The sequence below is a fragment of the Trichosurus vulpecula genome, chromosome 3 (assembly GCF_011100635.1).
Source record: "Trichosurus vulpecula isolate mTriVul1 chromosome 3, mTriVul1.pri, whole genome shotgun sequence".
NCBI lineage: Eukaryota > Metazoa > Chordata > Mammalia > Diprotodontia > Phalangeridae > Trichosurus > Trichosurus vulpecula.
Genome location: NC_050575.1, coordinates 308028344 through 308053639, shown reverse-complemented (window position 1 = coordinate 308053639; position 25296 = coordinate 308028344). Strand labels below are relative to the sequence as shown.

Below are 25296 nucleotides of genomic sequence, written 5' to 3'. Positions count from 1 at the left end.
AAGTGTTTGAGGCTAGATTTGGTTTCAGATCTTGCTGACTCCAGAACTTGTGCTCTATCCATTTGTCCACCTAGCGGCCTGTAAAGTGACCCAATAACCACTTGTCAGGAATCTAAATGGGATTCCTACTATAAGTATAGGTTGGAATAGGTGATCTCTAAGACCTTTCTTAATTCTCACATGCAAAATCCACAAATGTTGTTGAGTGTCCTATTTATAAGCTCATGGTAATGTATATATATGATACAGAATACTGATCAAATTCCTTAGGGACAGGGAGGTCAAAGAACCATGAACCCAAAGAGTCGTAATTGTAGATCATGAGGAAATAACTAACTAGTATCCCTCTGCCTTGTAAAGCTAAGTGATTTCCCAGGGGTCAAGAGAACAATAGGGGCAAAGTCCACCCTTCTCTTTTTTTAGTGAACACTCCCCCCATCCCACATCCCAAAAACCAAGTAACACAGTGGGGAGAGAGCCGGAATCAGGAAGAATGGAGTTCAAATCCAGCTTTACACATTTGCAAGCTGCATCACCCTGGGAAAGCGTCACTTAACCTTCTGTCTGCCTCAGGCCACTTATCTATAAAATGGGGATCATAAAGACACCTGCCTTCTAAAGTTGTTCTGAGGATAAAATGAGATGATATTTGTAAGGCTTTTTGCAAACGTTAAAGCTAAGCATCTTCGCTAATGCAGATATATCCTGGAATAGCTGGATCTATAGGAATGTGTAAAGAGTCTGGCAGATAATCCCAGGGAGAGCAGAGACCTTAGATAAAAGGCTGTAACTCACAAAGCTCCATCTGGAGAAAAGAGTATCTTTTCTCTGAGGTCTAGCACTTATACTCTCTGAATGAGTTTCTCTTGTTCCTAGGGTCTGTTAAGGTCAGATATGTCACAAACGGGTCTAGTGAAGATAAGCAAATTTCGTGGAGCTTTTCGAAAGCATATACACATGATGCTCTCAGCACAGACCTCTGTGGGTCGTGTACTGGTAAGTAGGTTTTATTTATTACTTGTTTGGGGAAGAAGATGTTCAATCATTAAGATAAAGTAATTATGATCAGATTTCCATAGCTAATGGAGGGTCAAATCATAGATGTCCTGTTGCTAACCTGCCAGACCATTTTTAACTATCTCTTCTTGACTTCTTTGACATGTATTGTCCCTTCATTGTTTCAATGTCATAGTATCTTATTTGAAAAGAGGTTTTCTTTCCTCTATGAAGGTCTTAACCAGACATTTAGACACATTGCCCAAGGACAGAAAAAGCCATATGCAATAACATTGAAATCACAAGTGCATTAGACTGAAATAAAATGAAGCATGTTCTTCATTTTTTAAAAACTTATTACCTTAAATATGTTTAAAAGACTTCAGTTGAACACCATTAACCATGGAACTAGATAATTATTTTAGAGCACTCTTTAAAAAAAATTACTCGAGGTATAATTTGGTACCTTTCTCACTGGTTAATCTCTTTTTAAAAATCAATTCAAGTGAAAAGTATGTGTGTATGTAATTTTCTTGATTTTTAAACTTACTTACCAACAAAATATCATTGACTTGTTAACACTAAGTGAGGAAATATAAATCCTTTCTCAGTTACCATCCTCTATCTAAGCTATATGGGATAATTAAATTAAATACTTTCACCCATTTTTTTTCTTTTCTTCCAATCTTTCTTTTCTCAGAAATTCTTCTTATCACTACATCTATTAGGATAGAAATAGAGGGAAAAGCTTTATATCACTATGATACAGTGTAGAAACAAAATGAAACCACTTATTCCTGGTGTTCTCCAATAAGATGAAGTAATTAATTTCCCCTGCCTAAATACACCCTTAACTATAAAATTATATTTTAGCTATAAGAAACAAATACAGATATTTTAGGAGTGCCTGCCTTGAACAAATGGCTTCAATTCCAACCTGCTCTGTTTAGTAGGAGTGCATCCCTAAACAAAGGTGCTTGAATAAAAATTTAAACTAATTTCCCTACAGTATTTTCAAAAGTTTCAAAATTCATCAACAATTTATAATCATTCTCTGTGTATCTTCCTTTCAATTCAATAAACATTTTTGAGCCCCTAGTAAATGCAAGGCCCTGTGTAAGGTGCTAGTCGATGCCCTGAAGTAGTATATAATAATGTATAATAGGGAAGCTTTGGAAGGTTTTTTGTTTTGTTTTTTAGTTTGTGCCGAAGAATAGAGATCAATGTGATCCAAACTTTTTAATCATCCACTCCTATCCATATCAACCCCAGCAATATACTGAGGCTGGGGGATGGTAGGGAAATGATGATTTTCCAAATGATATCTGTATAGCTGCTGTAAGAGGTGTTCAATTATAATTGCTCTGAAGGACTGAGGCCTTCTGAGGAAGGATGCTGGGAAACTTGTAGGGCTACAGGACTGGTGAAAGGGAGTGGAGGAAATTATTAGGTAAAGGGTGAAGATTAGAACTGGTTGTGTTGGCAGCAAATCTTAATTGCCTATGAAGATGGACAGGGATGTAACTCATCTCTGCACCCTCCAATTGGATAAACGCTTCTTGGATCCAGGCCTTGGATCCCTTTAGGTGATTCTACAGCCTCTCCAAGGGGGCTGTGGCTTCAACTATGAAGGCCATCTAAACCACTAATTTAGATCATTCAGTGTATTCCCCCTATCTACCAGTAGTTCACATCTGTAAAGCAAGCTTTTATTAGTTATTACACATGGTGGTCCTCTATGAACAGTTAAGTCACTGAGCAACCTAAAGCCACAGTTAATTTGGGGCAGAATTGAAATCTGAACCAATTCTGCCTCTAGAAATTACAATGATCCTAACACAGCATCATGTGGGACATCCATTTGATCCTCCTATAGGCAAATAGCAACATTCATTTGCAAAATCACCCCTGAGCAAAAGACTGTAGAAAGACCTAAGAGGAGTTTGTGTCCCTTGCTAAGGAGAAGAATACATGGCCTCTGCCCTTACAGAGCTTATTGTCTATTAAGGAATATAAGACATACCTACCAACAAATAACTATTCTCCATAGTATAAGATGAAAGTATAATAAGAATGTTACAAATGTTGTGTTATTCCAGAAGATGAAGACCATTAGACTATACACTCTATGAGGGCAAGGAATATATCATACCTAAACTTTATATTCACTCCAGCATTCAGCATAGTGCCCTGAATATGGTGGATGCTTATGCCTGGTGACTGAAAGAATGAAATAAGTTTTTCATTGTACTGGTAGGAAAAGGAAAGATTTGATGGAATCAATGATATATGTACTGGGTCTTGAAGGAAGTATAGGAATTGGGCAGGCATAGGAAAATGGCATTCCAAGTGACAATGTTTGTGAAAGCCTAGAGGCAAGACTGCCAGTGGTACTTTTGGAGTTGTAGCTAATGATAGGTCAGGTACGCAGATGCATCACCCATTAGAAATTACAACAAGGGACAATTTTTAATATGACTTTTAGTAAGTACATTTTTTACAACAAAAAAGTCCATTCCTTAAAGCATGTGGGTTTTTCTTTTATAACAAAATTAATGTACTACAGTAAAGACTTAAAGCCTTCAGGGGATACTTGCACATAGTGGCTGAAGTTATCAAACCCTTCCTTATGGGAGTACAAAGGCTTTGTCATGACCATATTCACCATAATGCCTTTGGGCAAGGTATATATTTCATAGGATGTAGAAAGTATACAATGAGTGAGAAACAAAGTAGTCAATGTATCATTCATATACACCGAAGCTTGATTTGGATTGAGAATAATTAGGGAAGGAAGTTCTCGCCGAAATAACTCAATGGATTTATTTTTCTCCCCTCTGCCAATTGGTAGGCAAGTGAACAAATAGTCAGAAATGAAAACGTAATTCTAGACTGGAGATAAAGGGGTTTTATCCCCAAAAGATTTTTGAAGTTTTCAGAGAATAACATCCTTAATCCTTTCCCCCTTTTTTAAAGTGTCTTTTATGTGCTAACAACTAGGTTAGGTATTAGAGAGATTAAAGAATAAAACAGTCCCAACCTCTGAAGAAGTCTGAAGTATGAAGGAAGACTAAATTTAACACATGACATAACTGATGAACAATACAATTTGTGAGGCTTTTTTATGCCTCTATGAGACTGTAAGGTCACGGAGGTCAGGGTCTGTGTCTTATTTCACCTTTGTTCACCAGAGGGCAGCACAGAATCTTATTTATAGTAGGTGCTCAATAATCATTGAATTGAATAGAATACTACACAATACAGATTCAACTATCTAATTATGATATAGACTATTAATAGCATGTTGGAGAAGGAACAAATTAGTGGAGTGTGAAATAATCAGGGAAAACTTCTCATGGAAGAAGAGTGACAAGATAGACTTCAAAGCATGGATATACTCAGAGAATGCAGAAGCAAGAGCATTCTAAACTGAGGTTAATAATTATAATATTAACAACAACAACAACAACAGAATAGTAACTTGTCTTAGGGCTATATCAATCTCCATTTAAGAAAAAGAAAGTCAATAATAATATGTAATGAGAAGAATAAGAATGATCATGATGATAATCAGAATGGACTTATTAATAATTTGAAACCATCAGGAATGTGTGATCTCATCAATGGAGATTCTTCCTACAATGATACAAATTTTAGTCCATCCATTTTTTGTTCATCTTCTGAGATGCTTATTCATGTTCTCTCATAGGAGCCCAAATGCGGTTTATGCAATGGGTTGAGGGCCTCCCTATCTCAGTAAACCTGTAAGCATTTATTAATCACCTACCATATGCCACTTGTGCTAAGAATACAAAGAAAAGCAAAACAAACAAATAAAAAATAGTCTCTGCCCTCAAGAACTTACAGTCCAAATGAGGGAAACATTTACATGTATAGACATATACAAAATATAAAAACAAATAACAAGGTAACCTATGAGTGGAAGACATTAGTAGCTAGTGCTAGTAGAGGGGGCCAGAAAAATATCTAGATCTCTGAACATTGCTAATATAAAAATGTAATGTAAGTGTTATAATCAAATCAATCAATCCATGAACACTTCCTAATCTCCTATTATGTGACAAATACGTGCAAGACAGTGGTAATACAAAGACCAAAATGAAACAGCCTATGCCTTTGAGGAGCTTACCTTTTAGAGTTTGCTTATTCTTCCTCTTTACCAGATGATCGATGGAACCAAGGGTGTGCCAATAAATGTTTAACAACATGCTCTCTGAGGCAGGGATAATGTACACATGACACTCTTTTAAATTGTATCTACATTATTAATGTTTTCTTCATCACATTCTAGACAAAGAACAATAAATCAAGCCCATATTTGTAGCATGTGCCAATCAATGCTCAGGCTGAACACTTAACAATCAGCTTTTATGAGCGAGTTCCAGCACACCCCTCCATGCAACCCCTTCATGAAACAACCCCTAACTAATAATAACTGACATTGATCTAATGCCTTTATATTTATCCTGTACTTCATTTATCTCATTTGATTCTCACAACAACGTTGAATGGTAAGTTATCATGGGTATTGTCCCCATTTTACAGAAACTACACCAACTATGAGTTAAGGCAGAAGGACAGGAATTGATAAAACATGTGGCCTGTTCAAGTCAGAGTGTTCATACTGCAGAATAAAGGAAAATAACGATAATAAAAATTTTGTGCACAATTAAGAGTTCTAATAGCAACATGGAGAGAGAGAGGGGGAGAGGGAGAGGGGAGAGAGAGAGAGAGAGAGAGAGAGAGAGTGAGAGAGAGAGTGAGAGAAGGAACATAAATTAACTTGGACATTTTCTTGTTACCATTTGTATTTTCAGATGATCCTTATCTTTGCACTGAACATTGGGTCTCTTGTAATCTATTTCATCAACTCGGCAGAGTAAGTGTAACCAGACCAGGCTCAACTGAAACATTCCTATTTTCTGGTTGACCACTTGTCAGGGATGTTGTAGAGGGAATTCCTGCTCAGGTAGGGTTGAACCTCTAAGGTGCCTTCCAACTCTTGGATTCTATGACTCTGTGATTTTACCCAAGACATAAGAATGAAAAAAATTCATTCCATCCACTAGTCATCCAGTCAGTCAACAAATATATGCTGAGTGCTCAAAATCCATATTGGACTAAACATTTATAGATAACCACAGTGAGGAGAGGCCATGGATAGTTGGTTGGTTGTTGTCCTTTATTCTCAAAGAGGACCAAAAATGACATCTCTATTTTAAAGTCAAGTTACTGAGTTCTGACTCTGTCTGATCAGACCAATATGAGCTTGGAATGCTCTGCCACAGGTCAGGCACAAATAGTACATGTGAACACTTGGGGTGGATTCTTTAAATTTGCATATCTCGTGTTTCTTTTGAGCTACTTCAATTCTGCTTTGCTCGCAGAGCACTACACTTTCTCTGATGAGGGCACACCATGCTCAGCAGTCCTGTGCCAATGTCTCCCATGTCACACAATCAATTCCAAAGTTCTTAAGAGAGACCTTGACAGTGTCCCTGTATCGCTTCTTCTCACCACCATGTGAACCCTTGCCCTGTGTGAGTTCTCCATAAAATAGTCTTTGGCAAGCATACGTTTGGCCAGCCCATTGTAGTTGCACTCACTGCAGTAGAGTTTGAATGCTTGGCATAGTTATAGAAAGGACCTCAGTGTCTGGTATCTTATCTTGCCAGGTGATCTTCGACTCTTCCTAAGACAATTCAAATGGAAGTGATTCAGTTTCCTGGCATGGCACTGGTATACTGTCCAGGTTTCACAGGCATACAACAATGAGGTCAGCACAATGGTTCTATAGACCATCAGTTTGGTAGTCAGTCTAATACCTCTTCTCTCTCACACTTTCCTTCGGAGCCTACCAAACACTTAGCTAGCTCTAGCAATGCGGATGTCAACCTCATTATCAATGTACACATCCCTGGAAAGTTTACTAACAAGGTAAGTGAACTATCCACAGTATTCAAAACTTCTCTATTTGCTGTAACCAGTGCTGGCTGATGGAGCACCTATGTTTTCATGGTGTTAATTGCTAAGCCAAAATTAGCACAAGCAGCAGAGAGTAAATCCATACTTTGTTATATCTCAGCTTCAGAGGCTGCATTGAGTACACAATCATCTGCAAACAAAAAAACATGCACTAATACTCCCACCACTTTAGTCTTGGCTAATAGTATAGCGATTAGGAAGCTGGTCTTGGAGTCAAGAAAGCCCTACACTCAAATCCTATTTCTGATGTTTACTAACTATGTAGCTATATGTGAGGCACTTAACCTTTGGGACCCTCAGTTTCTTCATCTGTAACATGGAGATAATACTATCTATAGTACCTTCTTCACAGGGTCATTGTGATGATTTGATCACAATGAGACAATGCTTGCAAAAAGGCCAGATATTATTTTTACAGATGAGCTTTCTAAATGGAAATTTTTTTGCACACCTAACAATTAGAACTATCCAAGAGATGACCTTGTAAGAGAATGAGTTACCTGTCCCTGCAGATATTCAAACTGTAGTTTGAATTTGCAGGGATGCTTTAGATGATTTTCTTATTTAGAGATGTGTTGGATTAGATCCTTTCTAAGATTATTTTCAACTCTGAAGCTATATGATTCCATGATTCTTCCATGTAAGATTTAACTGTGAGATGTTTGGAAGAGCTAATGTTGGAAAGCGTATTGGAGAGCAAACAACTGGTTTTAGAATTTCCATTTATACACACCTTTATTCCATTCTAATCCACTTTTATCTTACACTTCACATGTAAGATTCCAAGCATAATCCTCCAGAAAGCCCCAAACCCACAATCATAAAAGATGAATCTCTAAATTTGTTTATGGACTAACCATGGAGTCCACTAGCTGCCATTAAAAAGAATGTACTAGCTTACACACCAAGCAAAAGACTTAAACTACTCTAGAGTTTTGGGGAGCTCAAAGAAGAAAAGTTGGCCTGAGATTCATCAGCCAATTCAGGTGGAATCTATCTGAGTTTGGGATACACCTGGTGATTGAAGAAATCCTTTAGAATGGGTGATATGATGAGGAGGAAATGGCAGGATATCTCTGGTCACCTCTCTTCATATGACTTATGATAGGATCATGGAAGGGATGATTCCAGAAATGTGCTATACTACTGAAAAACCTAGTCATAGAATCGTAGAATCTCATACTTGAAGAGACTGCAGAAGTAATTTACCTCAACTCCTACCCAAATTATAAATCCAAAAAAGATTGACCAATGCAATCCAGATGAAATTAAATGCCTGCTATGTCTGAGGTACTGTATCAGAGCCCAGAGATTGAGAGATCAAATGAGAATGGATGGCCAATGGCCCCTGCTTTCTTATATTCTACTGGAAAGATACAATATCCAAACATAAAAATATATACCCCGTAGTTTGAGAAGAAAGGACTTAGTATTAATAATTAAGGGGATCAGATAAGACTTCATGTAGATTACACACATATTGAGTCTTGAAGGAAGCTAGGATTCTAAGTGACAGTGGTAAGGAAGAAGCACATTCAAAGCACAGGGGACATTATCCTATGCAAAAGTGATGATATAGGAGAGAGGTTGCCAAGATTACTGAATAGAAAGTCAGCCATGTTGGCTGGAACTTAGAATATGTGAAAGGAATAATTTTTCTGGGAAGGTAGGTTGGGGTCAGATAGTAAAAGGCTTTAAATTCCAGGCTGAAAAGTTTATATTTTATCCTCAAGGCAATAGGAAGACAATAAAGGGACATAAACATGGATATCTTGCAGGGGAGGTATTGTAAATAGTAGGATTCATGCTTTAGAAAGAGAATTTAGAGGTATGTGGTGGAGTACTTGCTTTCAGTGACACTCAGCAACACAATAACCTTAGAGAAGGAATTATATGACTGAAACAGAAATTTCTAAGGCACACATGCAAGGAAATTGAAACCCCAACATGGTAAAAACTTGGAGAAAACTCATCCATCCCAGCCTCCAACCAACAAGAGGCCAGAAGCAATGGGGGCAAGCAAACTCACAGGCTCTTTCAACCTGTGACAATGACTCAGGTAAAACGTTTCTTGCCTGCAGAAATCCAATATTCAAATTCGATTAACATTTATTAAGGGCCTACTATATTCCAAGGACCATGCTAAGCTCTGGAGATATAAAAATTTAAAAAAGAAAATAAAACAAAGACAGTGCCTGCCTCTCTGTAAGTAAGGAGCTTAGAATCTAAGACGGGAAGGTAGTACATGAAAGGAAACTGAAAGGGGGCTGGAGAAGATGGAGGGCCATCACAGAATACCAGCACTTGGATATGATGCTCTTAGAGCTAAAATCAAGCAGAGATATGAATAGAAAATGGAGCGTTACCTGAAAAATTATGAGCCTTCTGTGTGGAACAAGTTCTCTTCCCTCCAGCCCTCCTTCAGAGGACAAGCAACTGAGGGAGCTGAGAGAGTATTGAATATCAAAAGTTGAGTTAAGCTGTAGGGTGATGATATTTCAGGTGATCAGCTTATCCTGGGGCAGACATGATGTTCCTGGTGTGGAAACCAAACAGAGCCATTAATGAAAAACAGATGGACAGTGATTCTGCAAAGTCAGTTGAAGGAAAGTGAGAATGACTGGAGAAGAGAAAAAGGTGATAATGCAGGCAGAGAGGGAAAAGGGCATTAAAGCATTAAGAAAAGGGAAATTGAAACCCAGACCTGAGTTCAAATCTGGCTTCAGATACTTACTAGCTGTGTGACCCTAGGCAACTCTGTTTGCCTCAGTTTCCTCATCTGTAAAATGAGCTGGGGAAGGAAATGGCAAACAATTCATTAGTGTTGCCAAGAAAACCCCAAATAGGGTCACAAAGAGTTGGACAGGACTGAAGGACAACAATTTCTCTAAGAAATAGAGTATCTGAGAGACCATTCAGTTGAACCTACTCAATTTATAAGTGAGGAACATGAGGTTCAGAGATTTGACTTGTCTGAGATCACACAGGCATTAAGTGGCAGAGATCAGATTTTAACCCAATTTCTCTGAACCCAACTCCAATGTTCTTCAAGAATATCAGATTTGGAACATAAAATTATTAAAGTGGAGGGAAATTTGGAAGAAGAAAAGGAAAATTTCCCAATATTAAATCAACATATAGCCTTGATGGCAATATAAACAGGGATTACTAAAAGACTATAGGTATCCCAGAATAATGGGATTTAATTTTTTTGGAGGGGGGAAGGCAAGGCAATTGGGATTAAGTGACTTGCCCAAGGTCACACAGCTAGTAAGTGTGTCAAATGTCTGAGGCTGGATTTGAACTCAGGTCCTCCTGACTCCAGGCCTGGTGCTCTATTCACTGTGCCACCTAGCTGCCCTGATTTGATTTTAAATAATCCAAAAAGAACATAAGAAACTGTTTTGATTCTCTGAATAAAGGTGAAAAAGCACTGATAGATAAATGCACAGATAACCTCCAGTAAAAAAAAATTCACAATTTTCAAAAACAAACAACAAATTTCACAGCAGAAAAATACTTCAAATGTGAAAGCAAAGCAATTTGAATAACATAGTACAATTCCATGGTCATGAATAATCATAGGAGAAAATGTAATCACAGGAGAAAATGTATGTTCCAAAAAGCAAAGGAGCTCAAGAGGCAATATAGAGAAATAAATCTTGAAAAACCAAAAGTGTGTGTGTGTGTGTGTGTGTGTGTGTGTATGAGCGAGGGAGAGAGAGAGAGCGAGAGAGCGAGCGAGAGAGAGAGAGAGTGAGAGCGAGAGAGAGAGAGAGAGAGAGAGAGAGAGAAGTAAAGAGAGGGAGACTGAGATTTAATAAGAGCTGTTTCAGGCATCTCTACAAAAGGAAAAATAAAAACACACAGATGAGCAGGTTATTTGGCTTGGAAAGACTACAAAAAAACCCTAGAAACATAAGAAATTATAATAAGTACATTATACAAAAAAGACAACTAATGAAATCAATTCTCTTATGTATAAATGTTATTGTTTTAAAAAGAGGTAGAATTGAAGAATGATTTATAGGATAAAAGGGAAAAAAGTAAACAAAGTGGTATCAAGGCATAAAAGGAACTAAGGGCTTAAAAACTTACAAGAAGCTTAATATATCTGGAGGAAGAGAAGTGGAGCCATCTACTAAATGCTCTTATCCACCATAAATGAATCAGTATTGGATGTGTGTGCAAGGTGGAGGGGGGAAGAAGGGGAGAATAGAAGTGGGAATACCTGATAACAAGTTTAGAAGTTGCACCAATAAAGAGAAACAGAAAAGAGTGGGTGATGAGGTCCCAACAAATCCATGAGTAAACAGTGAACAAACAACATTTCATTTAGTCACTCTGTCATGTGGGGAAGAGGGAGCTGTGGAAGACTAGGATAAAATCCATGGAATGGAAAACTGGGACAGTGAAAAGGTGTCACTAAATAACATTTCTCAAAAAGTAGGTATGTTTCTGTGATGATGAGACTAGGAACTTATAATAGATTTCCTCTGTGGAGGACTTGCAAATTAAGATAATGGCTTATCTAAGAAAGGGTTTTACAAACCTGGATTTACAAACCAGCATTCTACCCCAGGAGAAGAGCCATATGAGCTCCCAAGGACAGCCAAGACCCAGAGCAGCAAGGTAGACACAGAGGGAGATACAGGATAATATATCCTCTGAAATTGAGACAACTGATCTTAAGAGCAGGAGGTAAAATGGGATCCCCTTATTTGGGACACAGAATGACTCCCCCTACTCAATGATGTTGAGATCCAGAAAGGTAATAATGTAGAGACAACACAGAAGTATAATATCAGACTCAGTAATTTGAAAGTTTTATCCTTGATATGTGGCGTTCAGAGCAATTTCTACTATGATAGAATAGAACAGAGAACATAAGAATAAGACATAGCTGCCAAATTATTTGAAGTCATTGTTAAGTTTGGCCCATGAAGAGTTGGCAACTCTGCCTTATGTAAAATGGATGCTGGCCACAGGGCTGTTATCTTTGATAGGTTCTATGGATGCCAAGACATTGTTATAGGAAAATTGAAAAAATGACAAAATTAATTTTTTTTAAAAATTATTAAAACATACTGTCTAGAATAGAGGCAGAGCTGAAATGGTAGAGTAAAAGCAGGGACTTGCCTGAGCTCTCCCCCAAACCCCTCCAAATATATTTAAAAAATGACTCTAAACAAATTCTAGAACAGCAGAACCCACAAAAAGAGTAAAACAAATTTCCAGGCAAACACAACTGTAAGGCTAGCAAGAAAGGTGTGTTGCACCAGGGTGAGAGAGAGCACAGTTCAGCTCAGGTTGCACCAGTGCAGACTGGGCCACAGCAAACCCAAAGTAAGCCTTGGGGCTGAGTGAGTCACCAGCAGTGGTGGTGGTTTCCAGATCTCTCAGCCCACAGACACCAAAGACAATTTGCAAGGTCAGCAGGAAGGGTCTGTCTCACCTGGGTGAGACTAGAGTAGAGTCCAGCACAGATCACACCAACACAGCCACAGTCATAGCAAAACAGGAGGAGGCCTGGGGAGTGATTGAATCAGCAGCAGCAGCTACTGGAGCTCTCAGCCCACAGAGAGTAAGGGGGTCGAACAACTGATCAGAAGGATATTATAGGGGTCTTTTTGCTAGCACTACTTTGTCCATACTCAGATCCAGGTGATAGTCCTGGGTGGCAGTCCCAGGGCAAGGAAGAGCACTAGCATAGCAGCGCTTGTGGCAACAGTGGAGGGGGGACCCTCCTCACAGCTCCAGGGCAGAAAAGAGTGCTTGTTGACACTTACAGGCCAGGAGAGTAGTAACCATCTCTCCTTAGATCACATCACCTTGGAAGAACTGAAAACTTACAGGTCACTAGAAGTATATCTGAAAACAGCTGCATAAAATCTCTGAAACATGGGACAGTGCTCCCTCTACCCTAGAAGCAGAGCCCTACTTTTAATGAAGAGTTAAAAATCAAGTAATAGGCTAGGAAAATGAACAAACAATGGGAAAAACCCTAACTATTGACAGTTACTATGATCACAAGGAAGATCAAAACACACACACACTCAGAAGAAAACAGCAAAGTCAAAGCTCTCACATCCAAAGCCTCCAAGAAAAACTATTGTTCTCAGGCCATAGAAAAATTCAAAAGGATTTTGAAAATCCAGTAAGATAGGGGGAGGAAAAATTGGGAAGAGAAAGGAAAGTGATGCAAGAAAATCATGAAAAATGAGTCAACAGCCTGATAAAGGAGACACCAGAAAAAAAAAAAAAACACTGAAGAAAATAAAACCTTGAAAAACAGACTTGGTCAAATGGTGAAAGATGTCAAAAAAGCCAAAGGAAATGAATGTCTTAAACAGCAGAACTGGCCAAATAGAAAAGGTAGTCCAAAAGCTCACTGAAGAAAATAATTCCTTAAAAATTAGAAAGGAGCAAATGGAAAATGACTTTATGAGAATTCAAGAAACAATAAAACAAAACCAAAAGAATGGGAAAAAATGAAGACAATGTGAAATAATTAATTGGAAAAAGAGTTGACCTGGAAAATAGATTCAGGAGAGATAATTTAAAAATTATTGGACTACCTAAAAGCTATGATCAAAAAAACAAAGAGCCTAGACATCATCATTCAATAAATTATCAAACTGCCCCAATATTCTAGAACCAGAGGGTAAAATAGAAATTGAAAGAATCTACTGATCACCTCCTGAAAGAGATCCCCAAGTGAAAATTCCTAGGAATATTATACAGTTTCAGAGTTCTCAGGGCAAGAAGAAAATGTTGCAAGCAACCAGAAAGAAACAATTCAAGTATGGTTTAGTCAAAGTCAAGATAATACAAGATTCAGCAATGTCTACATTAAAGGACTAAAGGACTTTGAATATGATATTCCAGATGGCAAAGGAACTAGGATTACAACAAGAATCATGTGCCCAGAAAAAAATGAATATAATCCTTCAGGGGAAGAATGAATATTCAATGAGATAGAGGACTTTCAAGCATTCTTGAAGAAAAGACCTGAGCTGAACAGAAAATTTGACTTTCACATATAAAACTCAAAAGAAACATAAAAAGGTAAACAAAGGAAATCATAAGGGACTTAATAAGCTTAAACTATTACATTCCTACATGGGAAGATACTTGTAACTCATAAGACCTTTCTCACTATTAGGGCAGTTAGGAGAATATAAACAGAGGGCTCAGATGTGAGTTGAATCTGAAGGGGTGGTATTTAAAAAATAAAATTAAGGGCTGACAGAGAAATGTATTGGGAGAAAGAGAAAAGGAGAGGTAGAACAGGGTAAATTATCTCACACAAAAGAGAAACAAAAAAGGTTTTACAGTGGAGGGGAAGATGGGGGAGAGGAGAGGGAGTGAGTGAACCTAACTTTCATCAGAATTGGCTCAAAGAGGAAATAACATGCACACTCAATTGGGTATAGAGATCTATCTTACCCTACAAGAAAGCAGGAGAGAAATGGGCTCATAAGGGGAATGATAGAAGAGAGGACAGATTGGGGTAGAGTGTACTCAGAAGCAAAACCCTCTTGAGGAGGGACAGGGTGAAAGAAGAGAAGAGAATAAAAGGAGGCAGAGGGTATAAGATGGAAGGAAATACAGTTGGCAATAGTAACTGTGAAAAAATTGAAGCAAATTTCTTTGATAAAGGCCTCATTTCTCAAATATATAGAGAACTGAGTCAAATTTATAAAAATAAGAGCCATTCCTCAATTGATAAATGATCAAAAGATATGATCAGTTTTTAGATAAATAATCGAAGCTATCTATAGGCATATGAAAAAATGCTCTAACTCACTACTGATTGGAGAAATGAAAATTAACACAATTCTGTGGTACCACCTCATATGTATTAGGTTGGCTAAAAGGACAGAAAAAATAAATGACAATTGTTGGAGGGGATGTGGGAAAAATGAGATGTTAATGCACCATTGGTAGAGCTACAAACTGATTAAACCATTCTGTAGAGCAGTTTGGAACTATGCCCAAATGGCTATAAAACCATGCATACTTTTGTGACCTAGAAATACCCCCACAAGGTCTATATCTCAAAAGAGATAAAAAAGAAAAGTGAAAAGGAGCTATATGTACAAAATATTTAACGCAGTTCATTTCTGGAGGCAAAGGATTAGAACTTGAAAGGATGACCATCAATTGGGGCATGGATGAACAAGTGTAGTATGTGATTATGATGGAATATTATTGTACTATAAGAAATGATGACCAGGATGCTCTCAGAAAAACCAAGAAAGACTTGCATGGGTTGGTGCAAAGTGAAATTTACTGTGTACAAAGTAACAGTAATATTGCAAAATGATCTGCTGTGAATGACTTATCTATTCTTAACAATACAACCATCTGGGGGGGGGTGGAGGCAAGATAGTGGAGAGAAAGCAGGGACATACCCCAGATCTCTACAAATTCTTTCAGATACCTCTTAAAAATGAATCTGAACAAATTTGAGAGAGGTAGAATCCACTGGGAGACAGACTGTGGCAGATTCCCAAACCAGGAGAATACAGAAAGTTGATGGGAAAAATCTGTTGCATTGGGCTGGGAGAGCACTGAGTGCATGGGACTACACCTGACAATACTGGAACAGGAGCAGGCCCAGTGCACTGGCTTCGGTGGTGATCCCCAGGCCTCTCCACACAGAAGTCCATCAGAGATAGGTGGGACAGAAGTGCAGAGCCTGTGGCAGTAGCAGCTACTCCTGGGACTATCAGCCCACAGTCTAAAGATGTTAAACTCACCTTATTGAACTTCCAGGAGCCATGATGACCAAGTAAACTTTAAGAGCTCTCATTGCTCCCTTGCTGACCTTGAATAACCCAGAGAATACTGCCCTAGGAAAAACTCTGGAATAGAGGAGTCAGAAGTAGGGGCACAGCAGTCTTTTAGCTCAGGAAGCTAGGGAGAGGGGCCCCTCTTGCAGTGGAAGAAGGAGACCAGTGCAGGAAGGGATGCATCCCAGTAAGCCCCACTTCAGCAGACCAGCAGAAATTCTTGAGCCTCAAGGAGGTGGAGCCAGAAAGTGCCAACACCAGGACCCACTGCATGCCTTCACACAGCCAGGGGAATTGGCAGACACCAGTGCAGACCAAAGGCTGAGGCCACCCATGCTATATAGTGTAGCCCTAGGGGAAGAGGAAACTTCCAGCAGCCAGACCACCCCTCCCCCACACCTAACACTGTGAGCTTCAGGATAATGCCGGGGAAACTCAGAAAGATTTCACTGGGCCTTTATCCTTGGCACACACCAGCCAGCTCCTGCTCAGCACCAGGTGAGCTGCATCATTTATAGCTTCTAGCTGAGAAAAACTAGAGACCACAGCACACAAAGCCAGTAACCAGACCCCTAGCTCTCAATACAAGAAACTTGGGACAGAGCCCCCTCAGCCCCAGAAGCAGAGATCCATTGCAAAATCTAGGAAAAAGGCAACCACCATGAAGAAGCAAACCAGAAAAGTAAAAAAAAAAAAGTCATTGAATCATATTATGGGGACAGAGAAGATTAAAACATGAATTCAGACGAGGACAACGTTGACACTATACGCACATCTGAAACCTCAAAAGGAAATATGATATGGTCTCAAGCCCAGAAAGCATTCCTGGAAGAGCTCAAGGAGGATTTTAAAAGCCAAATTAGAGTTGTAAAAGAAAAATTACAGAACCTAACAGGAGAAAATGACTCCTTGAAAAGTAAAATTGGCCAAATGGAAAGGGAGATGCAGAAGAAAACAATTTGTTAAAAATTAGAATTGGACAAGTAGAAGCTATGAGGCATCAAGAATCAGTCAAACAAAATCTAAAGAGTGAAAAATAGAAGAAAATGTAAAATACCTGACTGGAAAAACAACTAACCTGGAATATAGATCCCGGAGAGATAATCTAAGAATTACTGGTCTACTGGAAAGCCATGATGAAAACAACAGCCCTGAACAGTATCTTCTAAGAAATAATTAGGGAAAATGGCCCCAAGGTCCTAGAACCAGAGGTTAAAATAGTCATCGAAAGAATCCACTGATCACTCCCTGAAAGAGATCCCAAATTGAAAACTCCAAGGAATATTGTGGCCAAATTCCGGAATTATTAGGTCAAGAAGAAAATACTGCAAGGAGCCAGAAAGAAACAATTCAAATATCACAGAACTATAGTCAGGATCACACAGGACCTTGCAGCTCCTATGTTAAAAGATCAAAGGGATTGGAATATGATATTACAAAAAGCTAAAGAGCTTGGACTACAACCAAGGATCAACTATCCAGCAAAATTGAGCATAATCTTTCAGGCAAGGAGATAGACATTCAATGAAATAAGGGAATTCCAGACCTTCCTGATGAAAAGGCCAAATTTCAATGGAAAATTTTATCTTCAAATGCAAGACTCAAGAGAGGCATAAAAAGGTAAATAGGGGAAAGGGAAAAAACCTTGTTATTCAACAAGGGCAAATTGTTTACATCCTTATACAGGAGGATGATATTTGTTAATCTTAAGAATGGTATAGTTAGTGTGACATCTAAAAGGGATATACATAGACAGAGGGTGTGGGTATAAATTAACTGATGGGATGATAAAAAATGTAATTAAGAGATGTAAAAGGATTGTATTGGGAGAAGAGGTAAGGAGGAGGCAGAAAAGGGTAAATTACATCACATGAAGGGAGGGAGAAGAGCAGTGTTTGAGCTTTACTCTCATCAGATTTGGTTCAAGGAGGGAATAACATACTCTGTTAAATATAGAAATCAAAATGACCTACAGGCGGTAGGAGAGGAAAGGGGAAAGAAAAAGGAGGATGGTTGGAAGAGAGGGAAGAAGTAGTAAGGGAAAAGGGTAAGATAAGGGGGGGGGGGGGCTGACAGGGAGAGAATATTGAGGGAGGTGGTAGTCAAAAGCAAATCTCTTTTGAGGAAGGGAAGGGAGAAGGGAGAAATAAAAGCATAAATGGGGGAAATAGGATGGAAAAAAGACACAAATAGTAATCCTAACTGTGAATGTGAATGGGATGAACTCTCCCCCAAAACAGAGGCAAATAGAAGAATGCATTAAAAACCAAAATCCTACAATATGTTGTTTACAAGAAACACATTTGAAACAGGGGGATACACACAGAGTAAAGATAAAAGACCGGAGTAGAATATATTATGCTTCAGTTGAACTAAAAAAAGCAGGTGTAGCAATCTTAATCTCAGACAAAGCAAAAGCAAAAATAGATCTAATTAAAAGAGATGAGGAAGTACACTATATCCTGCTAAAAGGCACCATAGACAATGAAGTAATATCATTACATATATATATATATATATGTGTGTGTGTGTATATATATATATATATACATATATATATATATATGCACCAAGTGGTATGGCATCCAATTCTTAGAGAAGTTAAGGGAGTTTACAGGAAGAAATAGACAAGAAAACTATAGTAGTGGGAGACCTCAATCTCCCCCTTTCTGAACTTGATGAATCTAACCTCAAAATAAATAAGAAAGAAGTTAAGGAGGTGAATAGAATTTTAGAAAAGGTAGATATGATAGACCTCTGGATAAAACTGAATGGGGCTAGAAAGGAGTATACCTTTTTCTCAGTGGTACATGGCACATACACAAAAACTGACCATATACTAGCGCATAAAAACCTCAAAATCCAATGCAGAAAGGCAGAAATACTCAATGCATTCTTTTCCGATCATGATGCAATAAAAATTATTTGTAATAAAGGACCATCGAAAGAAAAACTAAAAATTAATTGGAAACTAAATAATGTAATCCTAAAGAATGAGTGAGTCAAAGAACAAATCATAGAAACAATCAATAACTTCATTCAAGAGAATGACAATAATGAGATAACATATCAAAACTTATGGGATTCAGCAAAGGCAGTTCTTAGGGGAAGTTTTATATATCTAAATGCTTACATCAATAAAATAGAGAAAAAAGGGATGGATAAATTGGGTATGCAACTGAAAAAGCTAGAAAAAGGAACAAATTGAAAATCCCCAATTAAATACCAAATTAGAAATACTGAAAACCAAAGGAGAGATTAATAAAATTGAAATCAAGAAAACTATTGAACCAATAAATAAAACTAAGAGCTGGTTTTATGAAAGAACCAATAAAATTGATAAACCTTTGATCAATTTGATTTAAAAAAAGAAGAAAACCAAACAACCAATATCAAAAAATGAAAAGGGTAAATTCACCTCCAATGAAGAGGAAATTAAAACAATAATTAGGATTTATTTTGCCCAACTGTATGCCTACAAATTTGATAATCTTAGGGAAACGGATGAGTGTTTACAAAAATATAAATTGTCCAGATTAACAGAAGAGGAAGTAAATTACCTAAATAACCCTATCTCAGAAAAAGAAATTGAACAAGCCATCATTGAGCTCCCTAGGAAAAAATCCCCAAAGCCAGATGGATTTAGAAGAGCATTCTATCAAATATTTAAAGAACAATTAATTCCCATACTTTATAGACTATTTGGGAAGGTAGGCAAAGAAGGAGCCCTACCAAATTCTTTTTATGGCACAAATATGGTACTAATACCTAAACCAGGAAGAGTCAAAACAGAGAAAGAAAACTATAGACCAATATTGATGCAAAAATTTTAAATAAAATATTAGCAAAAAGATTACCGTAACTTATTATGAGAATAATATACTATAGCACTTATTCCAAGAATGCAAGGCTGCTTCAATATTAGGAAAACTATCAGCATAATTGACCATATCATAAACAAAACCAGCAAAAAACATATGATTATCTCAATAGATTCAGAAAAAGCTTTTGACAAAATACAACACCCATTCCTACTAAAAACACTACAAAGCATAGAAATAAACAGTCTTACTTAAAATTATAAGTAGCATCTACCTAAAATCATTAGCAAACAGTATACGTAATTGGGATAAGCTAGATTCATTTCCAATAAGATCTGGGGTGAAAGAAGGATGTCCATTACCACCCCTATTATTAAATTTGGTAATAGAGATGTTAGATTTAGCAATAACAGAAGAAAAAGAAATTGAAGGAATTAGAATAGGCAAAGAAGAAACTAAGTTATCACTCTTTGCAGATGATGTGATGATTTACTTAGAGAATCCTAGAGAATTAAGTAAAAACTACTTGAAATAATACATAACTTTAGCGAAGTTGCAGGATATAAAGTAAACCCACATAAATCCTCAGCGTTCCTACATATTACTAATAAAGTCCAACAGCCAGAGATAGAAAGAGAAATTCCATTTAAAGTTACTATACTATACTATAGATACTATAAAATATTTGGGAGTCTCCCTGCCAAGACAAACCTAGGACCTATATGAACACAATGACAAAAGAGTTTTCACATAAACAAAGTCAGATCTAAATAAATGCTTGTGATTAGGCCAAGTTAATATAATAAAAATGACAATTTTATCTAAATTAATTTACTTATCTAGTGTCATACCAATAAAACTACCAAAAAATTATTTTATAGAGCTAGATAAAATAATGACAAAATTCATCTGGAAGAATTAAAGGTCCATATTATCAAGGGAATTAATGAAAAGAAATGCTAGGGAAGGTAGTCTAGCCATACCAGACATTAAACTGTATTATAAAGCAGCAATCATCAAAACTACTTGGTATTGGCTAAGAAATAGTGTGGTGGATCAGTGGAATAGGTTAGGTACACAAGATACAGTAAGCAGTCAATGACTACAGTAATGTACTCTTTGATAAGCCCAAAGAATCCAGCTTCTGGGATAAGAACTCACCATTTCACAAAAACTGAAAACTAGAAAATAATATAGCACAAACTGGGCATAGACCAATATCTCACACTATATACCAAAATAAAGTCAAAATGGGTTCATGATTTGGATATAAAGGCTGATGCTATAAGAAATTTGGGAGAGCAAGGAATTGGTTTACCTGTCATATTTATGGAGAAGGGGCTAATTTTATGACCAAACAAGAGATAGAGAGCATTACAAAACGCAAAATGAATAATTTTGATTATGTTAAATTGAAAAGTTTTTGTACAAACAAAGCCAATGCAACAAAGATTAGGAGGGAAGCAGAAAACTGGGAAACTATTTTTATAAACAGTGTCTCTAATAAAAGCCTCATCTCTAAAATATATAAGGAACTGAGTAAAATTTATAGAAATACAAGTCATTCCCCAATTGATAAATGGTCAAAGTGTATGAACGGGAAGTTTTCACAGGAAGAAATTAAAGATATCTATAGTCATACGAAAACATGCTCTAAGCTACTATTGATTAGAGAAATGCAAATCAAAACAGCTCTTAGGTACTACATCTCTCCTGTTGGATTGGCTAACATGACAAAACAGGAGGATGATAAATGCTAGAGAGAATGTGGAAAAATAGGAACACTGTTACATTGTTGGTGAAGTTGTGAACTGGTCCAGCCATTTTAGGGAGCAATTTGGAACTATGCCCAAAGGGCTATAAAAATGTGCATACCCTTTGACCCAGCAATACCACTTCTAGGGCTGTATCCCAAAGAGATCATAAAAGTGGGAAAAGGACCCATATGTACAAAAATATTTATGGCAACTCTTTGTGGTGGCAAAGAATTGGAAATCAAGGGGATGCCCATCTATTGGGGAATGGCTAAACAAGTTATAGTATATGAATGTAATGGAATACTATTGTGCTATAAGAAATGAGGAGCAGATAGACTTGATAATAACCTGGAAAGACTTACATGATCTGATGCTGAGTGAGGGGAACAGAACCAGGAGAACGTTATACACTATTACAGACACATGGTATCTGTGATGACTAACTTTGATAGACTTGGCTCTTTCCAGCAATACAAAATTCTAAGACAGCTCCAAAAGACTCATGACAGAAAAAGCTATCCACATCCAGAGAAAGAATTACAGAATCTGAGTACAGATTGAAGCAAACTATTTGCTCTCTCTTCTTTTTTCCTTTTTTTTCTTTATTGGTTTTGTTTCTTCCTTCTCATGGTTCATTTCATTGGTTACAATTCTTCTTTACAACTTGACTATTGTGTAAATAAGTTTAACTTGAAGATATATACAGAACCTATATTGGATTACATGCCATCTTAGAGGGAGAGGGGGGAGAGGGAGAGGGAGAAAATTTGAAATTCAAAAACTTGTGGAATTGAGTGTTGTAAACTAAAAGTAAAAAAATGAATGTAAAAAATGGCAAACAAAACAAAACAAAACAAAAAACCAGTACAACAATCCAAGACAACTCTGAAGGACTTATGATGAAAAATGCTATCTATCCCCAGAGAAAGAGCTGATGGTGTCTGAATACAGATTGAAGTATACTTTTTTAAACTTTATTTTTCTTGAGATTTTTTGTTTTTGTTTTCTTTTACAACATGACAATTATGGATATGTTTTCCATGACTACACATGTATAACCTATATTGAACTGCTTGCTTTCTCAATGGAGGAGGGAGGGAATTTGGAACTCGAAGTTTTAAAAATGAATGTTAAAAATTGTTTTTACATGTAACTGGGGAAAATAAAAAAAGTACTTAAAAAACCCAAAACCTACTGTCCACAATTATCTACTAGCAAACCTGAATTTTAGAGCTTTCTAAGCATATATTACATTTAATAAAATACTAATAAAATTGCCTCCATGTCTTTCTAAAATTATTTCCTGTTGTCTTCTGCATATTTCAAATGCTTTATTGATTTTTCTTTCATTTTTTCAGTCTCTTACTATCCACTAAATCAGTCCCCAAACCTTAAACAGAAGGCTTGTTTTAAAATTAGTATAATCAAGCAAATTTCATCAATATAGTGTCCAATATATGCATATTCAACATATCTGAACCTGTTATAGTGTTACCTCTTCTAGATCTTTACCTCTCCATCTACAAAGGAAAAGAAGGTGGGGAAGGAAAAGGAATGAGAAAACAGGTGTAATTTCTAATTGGAATGGTCTGCTGCTTCTGCACTGTCCTTCCTTTCTTCACCCAACTTGGACATAGATCACTGGATCTTATTTGTTCTCTCCTTTTAACCCCACTCTTGCCACAATTGAAGTTTATTTGCCTGTGGCTGTCCCCTCCCCAAGTCTCTCCTTCCTTAACCCCCTGCTTTGTCCCTCTCACTGTCTATGATAATAATAGCTAACATTTACATAGTACTTTAAGGTTTATAAAGCACTTTACCTGTGTTATTTTATTTGGTCCTTACAACATCCTTCTCAAGCAGGTTCTATTATCATCCCTATTTTAGAAAAGAATAACTGAGGCTAAGAGAGGTTAACGACTTGCTCAGGGTCACAGGGCTGGTAGATGTCTGAGGTAGAATTTGGATTTAGGTCCTGACTAGAAGTGCAATGTTCAATCTTGTGTATTGCCTAGCTGCTGATTTCCTTTATGTATTTCTACACTACACTAATGTATATCCACATTAAGTCCTTTGAGTATGTGTATGAGTCTGTATGTATGGCCATGTATGGGTGCATGTATGCATACATATATGTGAGTATATGTGTATATATGTATGTGTGTGCATGTTTCTATATGTGTGCATGTATTTATATGTACTGTGATATTTGTGTATGTGTATATTCAACTTCTCTTTTCCTAGTATTTATAGCTTTAAAGTTTGGAAAGCATCTTACAAACATTATTCCATTTATTCCCCCAACCTTGGGAGGTAGGTGCTATTGTTATCTTCATTTTTAAAAGAGGAAACTGAGGCAGACAGAGGTTAAATGACTTGTTCAAGGCCATACAGTTGCTAAGTATCTCAGGCCACACTTGAGCTCAGTTCTTTAAGTTTCCATCTAGCATTCTGTCAACTATTCTTGTTCATCCCTGTCTACCAGCTACTCTCTCATTTTCCTTATGGTCATCACAGAAGCCAAGGCAATCAAGGATCATATTCTGGTGTGCAATTTATTTCATTAATTAATCAATTAGCTATGACCTGTCCCCAGTTTTTGCTATATTAAATATTTTTAAAAGTAACAGAAACTGGAGTAGCCTCTTTTCCCATGAGGTTTTACTCTTTTCATGTTATATTCAAAGCTTCATAAAATAAATTGAGTGAAGAAATCAGAAAAAAAAAGTTCTGTTCTGAATAGGGGAAAGGGCTCCTCCATTACATGTCACCACAAATTTGTGGAATAGGTTTGCCAAGCATCCACTCCAACAGGAAGAACACATTTTGGATGCTCCCAAGGACTTGGCCACCATTAGCCAGATACCTTTTAAAACATCAAACTCCTTATTCTCTTAGGCTTAAAAAATTTCAAGGTTACTGGCTTTACAATTTATTACCTGTGTAATGCACAAAACAATGACACTATTCCCAGGGAATCAAAGGAAAGAAGATCAGAGACCAACCTCTAATGATTCAGTTCTCAGGATGCCAGTTGAAATCTCTTCTCAAGAATTCCCTTAATGTATTTTGTAGGAATTAGACTTTATCTCTCCAGAAACATCTCATTAAATTCTTTCTGTTTGATAGTTACATCACTCAAACTCTCAAGAAAAAAAGTTCTCAGTCATTTCTCTTTGTACTCATGCATTCTCTCTCCAACCATCTCAGTATACAGACTCACTCCAGAATGATGATTAATTTGCATCTTTCATCACAGAATTCACAGATGACAAACTCTCACACAAAATGAATTCTGTTGTAAAGATATAGTAAAATTATTGAAGTCATGGTGGAGTTATTAAAGTCAGTGTGACATGTAAATTATCCTCTTTCTGTAACAGGTCATTTGTTTGAGTCTTTTGACTTTGACCTTTTATTTCTAATTGTATCATTGAACTTTGGATTAGTTTCCTCCATTCTGCTTTTTTCAGAGGATCTGTTATATGCTGAAAAACTTTCCACATCTTCTTCAATACACTCTAGTGGCTTTCTATCACCTCTAGGATCAGATATAAAATCCTATGTTTGATATTCAAAGACCTTCACAACTTGACCATGTACTTTTCTAGTCTTCTTAAATCACACTCACCCCCTGATTTTCTTCCTGTTACTCAAACAAGACACTCCTTCTCCCAGCTCCAGTCATTTTCTCTGACTATCCCCCATTGCCAGGGATACTCTCCCACTTCATCTCTGCCTCCTGGCTTCCCTGCCTTCCTTCAAGTTCCACCTAAAATTTTATCTTCTGTGAGAAGCCTTATCTGATCCCCCTTAATACTAGTGCCTTCCTTCTACTGATTTTCTCCATTTTTTCCTTGAATATAACTTCTTTGTACATAATTATTTACATGTTGTCTTCCCCATTTAGACTATGAA

At 37.1% G+C, this 25296-nt stretch overlaps 1 protein-coding gene across 1 annotated transcript in view; it reads left to right on the top strand.

Moving 5' to 3' along the window:
• The window catches only part of KCNU1 (potassium calcium-activated channel subfamily U member 1), a gene marked incomplete at its 5' end in the record, with an annotated part of 434479 nt that overhangs the window by 20269 nt on the left and 388914 nt on the right, over positions 1-25296 (top strand). The window contains 2 exon segments of the mRNA XM_036750000.1: positions 888-996; positions 5835-5896. Of these exon segments, the coding sequence (XP_036605895.1) occupies positions 888-996; positions 5835-5896 (171 nt within the window).